We start from the raw sequence: 13532 nt of genomic DNA, 5'->3' as shown, positions 1-13532 counted from the left end.
CCTTAGAAGACAGTAAAGACAACTAATTTTTAAGGAAAATGTAGAAAGAATGAGTGAGTAACATATTTAGAAGTAGAAAATTTGACAGCGTTTGCACCTGATAGCCTTCACTTTCTGACACTGAAGGCAATGTGTTGCTAAGACTGCGAAAAGGACCAATTTTGGGGTTTAAAAGTAGTAAAGAAAAAAAAAATGTGTAGGATAAATTATAGTAGTCCAAGAGAGGAAATGAAATTAGCTAGAAGCATGCAGCAATAATCTTGATTTTAGCCTAACATTCTTACTGTCATACTGTAATTTTAGAGTAAGTCTCAGAACTAGAGGACTTTCAAGACATCTTCTCTAAACCCCTTCCTCTTCACAGGACGCATTTTATATACTGTTTACTGCCTGCTCCTCACTTCCTGCCAGCAAAATACACACATACCGCCCCAAAAACAGAAACTCCACGATAGCAGAGAAAATATCTGGTCTATCCTCACACCAAGAACAGTGCCTAGCACATAGTAGGGACTCAGTAAATAGTTGCTTACTGGATGAAGGAAAGAAGAGGCAAATGAAATCCAGAGAGAAAAGCTACTCAAGGTCAAAAAGCTAAGTAGTATGCATCCCAAATCTATCAACACTGGTCCAGTGCTATTCCCACTATACTATTACCCTCATAGACTCACAATCATATGATCTTTAATTGTTCTTTGTTTCATGTCTCCTTCCTTGTGCAAGAAAATATTTATAATCCATCCTCAATGACTGGCCCCATTCTCCCAACTTCAATCCACTTTGATCACATTTACAAGCCTCTAAAAGCAAGAATGTTAATATCAAATTTGTCTATAAAAGGATAAATTCTAGAAATGACATATACATGAGTTACACTGTATAGAACACTAACCAAATCTGTGGGTTCATCTTCTTCCACCTCTGCTTCATCATCTTCATCTTCAATTATTGAATCTTCTACCGTTTCTTCATCTTCTGTAAGATCTTGAGCCTCAGCTAATGAGCCTAACAATAAAATACAAAACAGTTAACCTTTACCCCTGGCAAACCAATGTTTTTTAATCCCAGGTATAGGCAACACACTTTCCCCCTTGGAGTAACTCAGTCTCTCAGTTCACTTGAATGATGACAAATAACAATGCATCTAGATGATTCATGATTTTATCTTATTGACTGTCTTACCAACTATATGTTAATTTTAATGGGAAATGCTGTTTAATTTTAAAAAGGATCTAATTGTTAGGAAAATGAAGGTGAAACTAAAGATGCCTGGAGGCTCAAATAAAAAACTTGAAGCAAGTTTGTTTTAAAGAAGCTCCAGGAGGCTGAGTGGCTCAGTCGGTTGAGCCTCTCTTGATTTCAGATCAGGTCAGGATCCCAGGGTCGTGGGATCAAGCCTGAGATTCCTTCTCCCTCTGATCCTCTCCCCTGCTAGTGCTCTCATAAATACATACGTACGTACGTACATACAAAGATAAATGTAAAAAGCTCCAAAATTTAATCCCTGTCATTAACCATACAAACAAAAACCCTGCTCAGGCCTAAAGGAAAACAGCACTCTCAATAACTAGGCAAGAAACATTTGTTATTAAACTTGACTACAGTTCTAACTTTTAGAACTTGATAGCATGTAATTTCAAGGAACATACATTTGTATGGCATCCATGGTAAAAACTAGCTTGCATAAATGCATATGATTTAATGAAAACTGCACTGATAACTTCAGGGCTCATAGCCCTGAAAGCATGCATTTATTTCTGCACATACCTTCAAACATGTTTAAGTACTTTTTTATTTTCCCTACACTTAAAAATTAAGCATAACTGTAAGGCCAAGAAATTATAATTTTATAGACAAAAGTTCTCTAAATAAGTCACATTAAATCTATCTCAGGCAAGACCTCAAAAAAGAATTTCCAAGTCCTAGTGATTCTTCCAACTTTCCTCAGAAAAAAAATGATGATGTGGCAGTTCAGTAGAGGGAAAAATGTGGGAAAGGAAGCATATGTACATGCTGCAATACCCAAGAAAAACAGTACATATTAAGGACTATGCATTTTAAGTTTTTTCCACTTCCTTTAGTTCTTACTGGTTGTTAAGATTTATTTAAAATATCAAAGAACACTGATCCACACATTGCGAACACATTGTGAAAAATAGCTTCTACTGTTTGCTGAAGAAAGACTCAAATAGTGCATTCATAATTTACAAGTCATTTTCTAAAACCAGTAAGAAAAATACCTATGCTCACACAATTTTAAGCTGTACTTAAATTTCAAGACTTCTCAATATATATAATGAATTTGCACCCTACATTTCAGTAGATATTAATGTTAACCAGTAACAATCTTGTGCCTAAAAGTCTAGCAATTTTCAATTGGAAAAATGAAGAGAAAACATCCTTTGAAAGACCATTCCTCACAAAAAATGCTTAAAGATATCCAGTTAGCTTTAGATACTGAATTGATGTTTCTTAAAGATGAAAATGTTTTAAAATCTGAAAAAATACACCTAGATTCTAATCAAGTACAATCGTCTAATTTTCTTTAAAAAGCCAAGTGAGCACAGACCAGCAAGCCACTCATAAAGGAAAAGAATCCCTCTTTAAACCCGCAAATGATTTCATTAACAGGTTTGGGTAATTCTCTCACTTGGTTTTCTATCCACTAAATAGAAGCCAGTCACCTCACTGTTCTTTGCAAAACCACTCATGGGTACCTGGCACTATCACTCATTTTGCCACACAGCTTGCTTGAACTTACAGAATGAAAGGAATTCTAGTAATCATTTAGTCAGACTGAATTTTACAGATTAGAAAACTGAAGTTCCTGATAGAACCAGGGCAAAAAGCCAAGTTTCCACATCATTAATGTTCTAAGTTATTTCCACACCAGGTTAACTGTTGGAAAGAATAAGCCGAAATAAACGTATCGTGTCGAATTAGATTCCCCACCCCCCCACCCCCAAGAGCAAAGCGCTGTTTCCCACAGAACAAAAAACAGTTAACAGAAAAACGATAGGAGAAGAAAACCGAGGGCTCAAGTAATAGCAATTCCTCGTTCGGCCTGGGAGTAAGGGGTGGACAATGAAGGCGAACATGTGGAGTTCTTCTGAAATGAAGACTCCTGGTAACACGGACGGACCGAGTGCTGATAAACAGGGAGATGGCCAGAAAAAAAGATGCTCTAAGAGTTTAGGTGTGTAGAGACCAAGGGTTTCAGCAAATGAATGGAGGGCTCCCAGCGTGGAAGCTAAAGACACGTCAGCCCAGAGCGGATGGGGGTGGAGCGGAGGCGGCCAGAAGAAATACAACGGGCTGCAGAGCGCGCTTGGGGTGCAGCTGTGCCCACTGCCCCTTCACCTCCTTCCCCCAAGCCGAGGACCCACCAACTCCGGCCACAGCTGCAGGCGCGGGTCCCGGGCCAGAGGAGAAGCCCAAGGCTGCGGGCGGCCACCAAGCAAGGTCGCCCGGCACTGCCCCGCGCTCCGCACGCAAGAGGCGGAGACCCCAGCGGGACTCAGCCCGCGCGCGCTGAGACCCCCTACTACCGGCCGGGGGTCGGGGAAGGGGTAGGGAGAGGGTGGCGGGACGCACGCCGGACCCAGGAGCCGCTGCCGCCTCCAGCTTCAAACTTGCGGTCGGTGGCGTCTCGTCTCCTTCCCGGCCAAGACCCGCCACCTACTCCCTCGCCTCACCTCCAGGGCCGCCTCGGAGCAAGAGGGTGGCGGGAAACACAAGCAAGAGAAGCAGAAGCAGGCGGGAGAGGACTCTCATGGCGCGGCCGGTCCGGTAACCAGTCACCGCCCGCCAGTGCTCTCCGCGGCTCCGGCGGTAATGGCGTTACTCTTCATCCGGGCTCCGGCAGGGGGCGGGGCACGTATCACGCAAGGGCCCTCGCCACGCCCCCACTTCTGGCCCAGGAACGCCGCCAACGTGGCTGCTTGGCTCGGAAAGGGGGGGAGCACGGGCAGCCCCAGGAGTCACGTGACGGATTGCCGGCGGCCTCCGATGTTCCCGGGAAAGTCCGCCTCCCGCGTTAGACGCGGGCTGGCCACCAGTGGTTTGTTGCTCGCTCCGCCCTGCTTGTCCGTTGGTCCCAATTAATTAGCGTCGCAAGTAGTTACTTCGTTTGAGTGACGTTCCGCCTGGTGCCCAGCGCGCGATAGTCTTCGTATAATTTTAAATTACAGTGCTACAAGGAACATGAAGTGCCCGTATGTGGCACTGAAAAGCAGAAATATGTTCTGTAATATATAATTGTTAAAAAAAAACCCAAAAAGCATTAAAATATACACTGAAAGATCTTGCCCCCTATCTGCCCACAACCTCATCTATGGTTAAATAGTGACAGTTCTTAAATTCTTTTTTTTTTTTGACAGTTCTTAAATTCTTACTTGACATTCCAGAATTATAAATCACCTACAACAGTGCCTGGCATATGGTAAACATTTGGTAAATATAAAATAGAGGCAGCAATGGCTGTTCAGTGTGCTTCAGTTTCCTCATCTAGTTGGGTTGTTACCAATAATCTGGTATTTCATGCAATTAAACAATGTGAATATGAAGTATTACTGGATTGAATCCGTGTGAGATGTCCTATAGATGATGAAACAAGTTAACCTTTATTGCCTGCTTATTATTTCCATCACTATTTCCTAGAGCTGTGCTTTCATTATAATCTCAGTAATCTCTAAAAATCCCTATGAGCTGGATATTATTCACTGAGAAGAAAACTGAGACACAGAAGGGTTAGTAATTTACCCAGAGCTTAAAGGCTGGTCAAGGGCAGATGCAAGATTTGAACCTGGCAGGCTGAGTCCAGATTCCTGCTCCATGGCCTAGGACCATCTGCTGTTCTGCTCCTGCATTGGCTCTGCTCAAGGCCTCTTTGCCCTGGGGCCCCTGTAAAAGCAGTTTGTGGCTGCTGTTGCCATTAATTCTGTCTACTAAAATCACAGCCTGACTGTGCTGAGCTCAAGCAGCTCAGCCCCACTCCACTCCACCAGGCCACCAGTGCCACTGCCGCCACTGCTGTTAGAAAGAAAATCACAGGCCCAAAATGGCATCATTTAGGCCAAAACCCCAAATCTGGACTTGATATGCTACTTAATTGCGGTGTCAACTTCCCCCAGAAATAGAGTCATAACCAGTCAGTCACGAATTTTCTGATCAGCATCAATGAGGCATCTAGTCACATGGGCCCTTTTCTGTCTCCCAAAAGAAGGTAAGGTAATCAACCTAATAAGACACCCTGTTCTTCCCCCTAAGGGCAGGTGACCAGGCCTGAAACAACCCTTTCTTTTCTTTTGCTAATAACTTCTGGCCCCACCCTCCTTCCTATAAAAACCTTCCCTTTTGTACGACTCCTTGGAGCTGCCCTCTACTTGCTAGGTGAAATGCTGCCCAATTCACGAGTCGCTTAAAAGAGCCAGTTAGATCTTCACATTTACTTGGTTCAATTTTGTTTTTTTAACATGGCTAAGGCACCTGGCAGAAGTGAGGCACTTCCTGAGAGGGCATTCTCCCACTCTGCTGCTGCCTCCATTTCTGTGCTCGGTTGCCAAAGCTGCCACTCTGCCAACGCCACCAAGGCCACTGTCAACACTTGGTGGCTGAACCTTGAGAGTACTCTACTGGTGCGGGAAGACTCTCCTTCCCAACCGTGAGGCAGCTTCTGTTCCCTGAGTTTCAAATCAGGCCTTTTCTGAGTTACTGATGTGTGACAGGTTTCTGACAAACAATCCTATTTAACTTGCTGCTCTCTCCTTGTACCAGAATGAATCCAATGTGAGCCGTGTAACAAAGTATAGGCATTATGTTCAGTACTCAAAATCACCTCTTGTCTCCTCACTGGACCAAGGATGTCTCACTGACTCTCATTTCCCTTCAGAGGACTGATTTCCCATGGGGAGGATTCTCATTACAACTCAAACGAGATTCCTAGTAGGTCTGTCTCCAGTTCTCAGACGTGTTTAGACAGTAGCCTGAACCGGTGAGGATAATCTAGTTCAGTCTTAAACTAGGACTGCCACACCAGGTATTAAATGATTACTAATTGATTTTATTTGTGACTTGAACTTCAGGCAGCCAGCTACCTAATACTCATCAGAGACAAAGTGTGCCTATCCTGGAAGTGACTTATATGCAGAATTTAGGAAAAATAAAAACATACAAACAGAAAACAAAGAAACCTATGTGACTGCCCAGTTGGTATTAAAATAAAAAGTAGTTGGGGTGCCTGAGTTGAGCATCCAACTCTTGGTTTCCGTTCAGGTTATAGTCTCACAGTTTGTGAGTTCCAGCCCCGCCTTGGACTCCAAGCTGAGGGTGCGGAGCCTGCTTGGAATTCTCTGTCTCCCTCTCTCTGCCCCTCCCCTGCGAGTTCTCTAGATCTCTCAAAATAAATAAATAAACATCAAAAATAAAAAGTAGTTGCCTGTGGATCAGGGAAGTAAAATACTTACCCTGATCTTGGTGCTTACAAATCCTGTGTTATGATCTACATTCTCCCAATAATAAGCAGATTTCCCATAGTGCCCACCCAGAGCTCTCCCCCTTAGCTGGTTCCAATCCTTGATTTATGGAATTAAGAATCTATCTCCTAATTTAAGGGCACCTGGCTGGGTCAGTCAGTAGAGCATGTGTGACTCTTGATCTTGGGATGGTGAGTTTGAGCCCCATATTGGGTACTGAGATTAATTTAAAAATCTTAATTTAAAAAAAAAAACAAAGAAAGAAAGAAAGTATCTACTAATTTATTTAGGTCTTTCCAAATATTTCCCCACGTTCTCTTTTTCTCTCACCTCTGCACCTATCTGTCTGAAGATACTCATTTTCCAGGAATATACCACATCCTGGTTATTCTCTTCCTACAGCTCAGGCAGATCCACAGTTGAATTTCTCCTTTGGTCATTGTATTCCCTTAGAATTTGCAAAAGCAGAGCCTTCTCTTCCTCTGATTACTTAAGTGTTCCTTCAGCCTCTTTGGCAAATGGGCTCATTAAGCACCAGTTTTTGTTCTGTGTTATTATTTCTCCAGGTTACCACATCGCTGAGGAACTTCCTCATGTCCCTTAAACTCTTGCTCAGCTGTTACCTTGAGGGCTTACCTTCATCTCCTAATTTAAAATCGCAACCCTCCAGCCTTCCCTCCCCCTCTCCCCCACTGCCTATTTCCTTCTATTCTTCACTCACAGTGCTTACTACCTTCAACACAATATATAGTTTATTATGTGTCTTGTCTTTAAACATCTTGAGGCCAGGGATCAGTGTGCCTAGGCGTCACGGTTACAGAAGAGTACACTCTGTGATAACACAGAAAATATTTGTTGAATTTGTTATATTGTTACCATTGACATCTGTTCTCCACAAATTTGCAACTGAAGTTTAATTGTAGGCTTAATAGGAAATGAAAAAACATCAAGCAAAAAAAATGGTGTGTTCATTACATGCAAGCAAAGACGTCACCTAGCAAGGGCTAAAGAAAAGAATTGGGCTTTTTGTGCTATACTTTACCTCTGAAAGAAATTCCTTATGAAAAGGGGACATGACAGGAAAAAGAAACAGAAAATAAGGAAAGCTTTCGTAGGAGTTGTGGCTCTGGGGCACCTGGGTGGCTCAGTTAGTTAAGCGTCTGACTTCGGCTCAGGTCATGATCTCACAGTTTGTGGGTTTGAGCCCCACATCGGGCTCTGTGCTGACAGCCAGAGCCTGAAGCCTGCTTCAGATTCTGTGTCTGCCCCTCTCTCTGCCCTTCCCCTGCTCATGCTCTCTCTCAAAAATAAACATTTAAAATACACACCACACACACACACACACACACACACACACACACACAAAGAAGTCATGGCTCTCTAAGCTCTCCTAACTTAGGAGGAGGTCCTACATTCTCTCCCGGCTGCTCTTCCCATCTGGTTCTCTTTCTGCACAATTCACAGACCTCCCCAGCTCATATTGCCTTGAAAAGAATGGACAGACAAAAGCACAATCACCTGATCATTGTCCACAAAACCCTCCACTTATGTCCTTCTGTACACCTAGGCTCTGCCCTCCTTTCTGTTACAACAAAAATATTTATAGGCCCACCAAGGGCATCTACCATTTGTGGTGCGCATCCTATCCCCTGCTCAAAAACGTGTATTTCAAAGATAGCCCTCTCTTTTCTACCTCATAATACATTTCTACTTCTCCAATCCATTGCTCCCATGAACATACAAACATACGGTAATATCGCCCAAGTTAAAAAACAAAACTCGGGGCGCCTGGGTGGCTCAGTCGGTTAAGTGTCCGACTTTGGCTCAGGTCACGATCTCACAGTCTGTGAGTTCAAGCCCCGCGTCGGGCTCTGGGCTGATGGCTCAGAGCCTGGAGCCTGCTTCCGATTCTGTGTCTCCCTCTCTCTCTGCCCCTCCCCCGTCCATGCTCTGTCTCTCTCTGTCTCAAAAATAAATAAAAACGTTAAAAAAAAAATTAAAAAAAAACAAAACTCCCCGTGGCCCCTGTTCCCCTTCAGCAACAGCCTCATTTCCCTGCTTTCTGACACAGTAAAACTTCACTAGCTCACCTTTCAACTTTCTTCTCCACCTATTCCAACTGGGCTTTTTCTTTTCAACAGTAAAACATCTCCATCTTGCTAAACCCCAAAGTCCTCATCTGAGCCCCGTTCCCCGCTTCTTTCACACTTGTTTCTCTAGACTCAGTGACAACCTTACTCTCCTAGTTCTCTTTCCACCTCACCGGCCCCTCCTCCTCTGCCTGGCTCCTAAACGTAAGCCTGTTGGAATGGATCTACTATGTAAGGCTGGAAGACTCACCAGCTCACATTCTGGGAGAGGGCCTGGAGGACACTCCATCTACCAAAGCAATGAGGAATGCAGAGGCAAGAAGGGTTCCAGCCTCAGTGAGGCCAGTGGTGGGTTGTCCTCTGTAGCCCAGGCTGAGGGTAAAGGATGCTGTTACAGAACTGGGCTGATAGCAATGAGGATGAGTGGATGAGAACAAAGACCAGATGGCACCCCTTAACCATCCAACAGGGTGGGCTCAGTTATCACCGTCACCATGAGCTGCAAAGTCTGATAGGGAGAGGACTGGAGAACGAGCAGGAGGAGTAACCTGGAGAGAGCCACGGCAATGGTTAATAAGATACGTGGGCACTCAACTTAGTGTTAATTTATACAATTAAAGAAATCAAGAAAGATCGGGAGGGTGTTGAGGGCAGTCACCCAGGAAAAAGTCATGGTCCCCTCCTCAGCTGCGCCTGAGCTGGTTCTCAATTCCAGAACCCAGTAACTGCAGAGAAGCCAGGGTACTATGATGGGGAGTCCTGAAACCCCACAATAGTTGCCATTCAGTTGTGAATCCCCCATCCTTCTTCAAAGGACGGACATTTACTCACAGTAATCATGCATTGAGGAAAGGGGAACACCAGGCCTTTGGAGGATTCTTGGACACAAGGTCTGAACTGATGTTATATCCAGGATCTAACATGCCAACATGGCCCCCTTTTAGAGTAGGAGTATAAAGGAGCCAGGTAATAAATGGAGTCTCATCCTGGGTCCAGCCAACAGTGGATCCTTCAGGTTATCAGACCCACCATATATGGTCCCTGAAAGTACAGATGGAATGGACATACTTGGTGGTTGGTTACATTGGTTCCTTGGGGAGCTATCAAGAGTATTAAGAGTGTGAAGGGCTCAGTGGAAGCTTCTCAAGCTGCCACTACTACTCTCCTTCCCAATGGAGATAGTAAATTAAAAGCACACCCACATCCCAAGGGAATAGTAGAAGTGTGTGCCACTCTCATAGGGTGGTGGTCTCCATCAAATTCCAATTTAATTTGCCAGCTGGCCCCTACAAGAACTAGATGGGTCATGGCAGATGACAGTGAAATACCAAGAAAGTAACCAAGTAGCAGCCTTAATGCCTCATGTTCAGACACAGCAGCTGATCACAGTTTGTCGTACTAACCCTTCTCTTGTATGTTTCCCAAGAACAAGACTGACCAGAATCCTGAAGAAATTGGGGGTGAAAGCAGTGATTGGCTGCCAGTAGGCTAGAGGAGATTTGGGGTGTGTGAGATGGAAATATTCTAAAACTAGATTGTGGGGATTATTGCATGACTATACATTTACTTTGTAAAATCACTGAGTTCTACACTTAAAATAGGTGTCTTTTACAGTATGTAGATCATCCCTCAATAAAGGGAAGAATATATTAAAAAGATGTATTAGTTGTAGTAATTCCTCATGTATTTATGTACTGTAGTTTTTATACCTATTTGTGAGATAGAAGAAAATATATACACTGGTCTCTGCCCCAGTTCCTGTCATAGAGCACCTAAAACTTTTGTCAATTCCTAAGTGAGAACAGCATTAGGGGCATCTTTTGTTCTAACGAGGCAACTCTGTGAGCTCTGGATGGCTCCTGGCTGGGGGCTGGTCACTAGAAAGACCAGACCATGATTAGGAGGTTGGAATTTTCAGCTCTACTGTCTATTTTCCAGAAAGAGGAAAAGGATTGGACATGGATTTAATGATAAGTCACGGCTACATGAGGACACCTCCATAAAAATCCCAAAAGGATAGGATTCAATGAATTTCTCAGTTGACGAATACCTCCAAATACCAGGAAGGGAACACACCCCAACTCCATGGGGACAGAGCACTCAGGATCCTCCCAAGACCTCATCCTGTGTAACTCTTAGTCTGGTTTTTCATCTGTATCCTTTTATAAACTGTTAAAGGTAAGTGTTTCCCTAAGTTCTGTGAGGTGCTCTAGCAAATTAATCAAACCTGAGGAGGGGTTTGTCGGAACCTCTGATTTATAGCTGGTCATCACCTGGACTAGTGATAGGCATCTGCCGTGGAGTGAGGGCAGTCTTGTGGGACTGAGCCCTTACCCTGTGGAGTCTGATGCTACCTCCAGGTGGGGAGTGTCAGAATTGATTTAAATTGTAGGACACCCAGCGGATGTCACAGAGAATTGCTGTCAGATGCTTGGTGTGTGGAAAAACACCACACATCTGGTGTCAGAGTGTTGTGTGGTAGTAGCATCAGAGTAAAGGAGAGACATGGGAGAGAGGGAACTGACTTCTTCCTAGACCCTATTGTCCGAGTACCAAAGGTCTCTGATAGGGATGTTCAAATCCTCTAGTCCAAATGGAAGTGGAATTCATCAGTAGAGTGGTTGTGCTGTGAAATCACAGAAATTCTCTTCTCAGAACATCTTTGTTGACCTTGGCCCCATTTATTAGAAGGACCCTCAAGTGTACATTAGTGCCATTGAATTTTTCACCATATCGTGCTCACTGGAATTTCTTAAAAACTATGTTCTAATTGTTCTTCATGCAAGGTTGGCCTTGCTAAATACGGGAGGATCTATGTTCAGTTTCACAAAGTACCCCAGAGGTACAATTATGAATTCATACTGACTCCTAGAGTCCTTTGTAAATATTTCAGAGTGGAGCTTCCGGAATTACATATGCTACTTGCTCATACCCAGCGTTTTATTTCTATAGGCAAGTGTCACAATCTTTTATTATTTTATTATTTTTAAAACGTTTATTTATTTTTGAGAGAGAGAGAGAGTGAGCAAGTGTGCATGACGGGGGCTGGGGGCGGGGGGCGGGCAGAGAGAGGGCGACACAGAATTGGAAGCAGGCTCCAGGCTCTGAGCTGTCAGCAAAGAGCCCAACGTGGGGTTCAAACCATGAACTGTGAGATCATGACCTGAGCCGAAGTCGGACGCTCAACTGACTGAGCCACCCAGGTGCCCCTAACAGGTACTTCTGATTATAGCATCACCCACCATCAACCTACCCTTTACATCACTTTTAAGGTGATCTTTCAAAATGCATATATGACCACATCATTCCTCTACTTTAAAGCTTTTGGAGCTTGAGATTTCATAAGGATAAAGTTCAGATTTTTTGGCCAGGCATACAATGCTATTCATGACCATCTTCGCCTCCTGCCATATGAAGAATGTGGGTTTTAGACATGACTTGTGGTTCATGGGATGTAATAGAGCCTATCATGCCTCTGTGCTTTGACTGTGCTGTTGTTTTCCCCTTCTATCTGTCTGGGGACTGTCCAGTCAGGGACAGATCTGGCTCAGGTGTACTGAATTTCCCTGACATAGTCCTGGGTCATTTCATCTATGCTTCTAGCGTACCCTGGACAGTTACACCTGCACCCCACTCTACAACAGTGTATCTATCTTCTATGGATTATGTAGTCCTTCCTTGCCTGATTTTTCTTTGTGTCCTTGGCATCTAACATAGAGGCTGTCACACAGTTTATTGAAAGTCACTAAATGTTTTTTGAAAGAAGTACAGGCTTAGACTCAGCATCCTTCAGTCATGCACCAGAGGAGGCACATTCATTTTGAGACAACCTGCAGGTAAAATATCATAAATGTCTAATAACATACATGGCAAATGTGGTGCTTAGGCACACGCTCCTGTTTGCAGACAGCCTATGTTAATCCCTCCTTTCCAAAAGTTTCATCACAATAGTGTACAGATTGCAGAACTGCATTAGCCATCTTTATGTTAATATTTGTCTTTCTCCTGTCATGTTTTTGATTTTCCCTGGAGGGGATCCTCCAGGGAAACAATATCTCTTTTTAAAACTGGAATCATTTCCAAAACTTTCAATGCTTAATTTTCTGAAACACAACACTGTCACAGCTGCATTTTTCTGTGCATTTCTCATCATTTGTCTTAAATGGTATTGCAACTTTTTGAATTTGAGAAGTTAAAATTTCTGTTTCAAAATTCACATAAGATCTGTCTTACAGAATTCCTCAGCAAAAATAACAACAATAATAATAGCTTTTATTTATTCAGCGCTTCCTTCAAGTGCAGATATATATTCTCCATATATTCTTCTCTTGTACTTACCTGAGTAATTTCAGTGCAAAACTAATTTCAGCAAGCTAAAATAATTTCTCCCTTCCAATAGTTGATTCAACAGCTACATCTCCATCCTGGTTCTGGGATTTAGCAAGAGGATAATATGCATGTAGGCACATTTGTTTTTCTGTTTTATCTCACAAAATCAGCTGTCTCTGGTTCCTTTGTTTAAATTCAGAACTAATTCCTCAAAACTATGTTAAAGTAGAAATTATGAGTTAGGTCTCAAAGGACCAGTCCTCCCCTTTCATCTGTGTTTTAATTCCAAAGGATTTCAGAATTAGTGTCTTAAAATTTGGTTGGTAGTAGGAAGAGCTTGCCTGCCGGAAGAGAAAAACGATGTCCTACAGGCAGAAACAAAAAGTTGGAATGAGATACATTACTGTTTTATGTGTCCTTAAAGGCTTGATAATATGGAAGTGATATTGTGTGAATGAAAATAGACATTTGCAAAAGAAGCCACTTGTTCCTCTGTTTATGTTAAAGTAAATATGTTTTGGGGCGCCTGGGTGGCGCATTCGGTTAAGCGTCCGACTTCAGCCAGGTCATGATCTCGCGCTCCGTGAGTTCGAGCCCCGCGTCAGGCTCTGGGCTGATGGCTCAGAGCCTGGAGCCTGTT

General features: G+C 43.4%; 1 protein-coding gene across 2 annotated transcripts in view; it reads right to left on the bottom strand.

The window, feature by feature from the left end:
• SSR1 (signal sequence receptor subunit 1) overlaps window positions 1-3873 on the bottom strand; it is a 40250-nt gene extending 36377 nt beyond the window's left edge. For both annotated transcript variants that reach the window (XM_019419817.2, XM_019419818.2), the window contains exons 1-2: window positions 3696-3873; window positions 893-1005 (exon numbers count right to left, since the gene is read on the bottom strand). In XM_019419817.2, coding sequence (XP_019275362.1) covers window positions 893-1005; window positions 3696-3774 — 192 coding nt within the window. In that variant the 5' untranslated portion in view covers window positions 3775-3873. The remainder of the gene's footprint in view (window positions 1-892; window positions 1006-3695) is intronic.
• Window positions 3874-13532: the final 9659 nt, after the last annotated feature.

This window comes from Panthera pardus, unplaced genomic scaffold (genome assembly GCF_024362965.1).
Source record: "Panthera pardus isolate Hobbes unplaced genomic scaffold, ASM2436296v1 HiC_scaffold_17, whole genome shotgun sequence".
Taxonomy (NCBI): Eukaryota; Metazoa; Chordata; class Mammalia; order Carnivora; family Felidae; genus Panthera; species Panthera pardus.
Note: the sequence above shows the minus strand (reverse complement) of the source record. Positions and strands in the feature narration are given on the sequence as shown.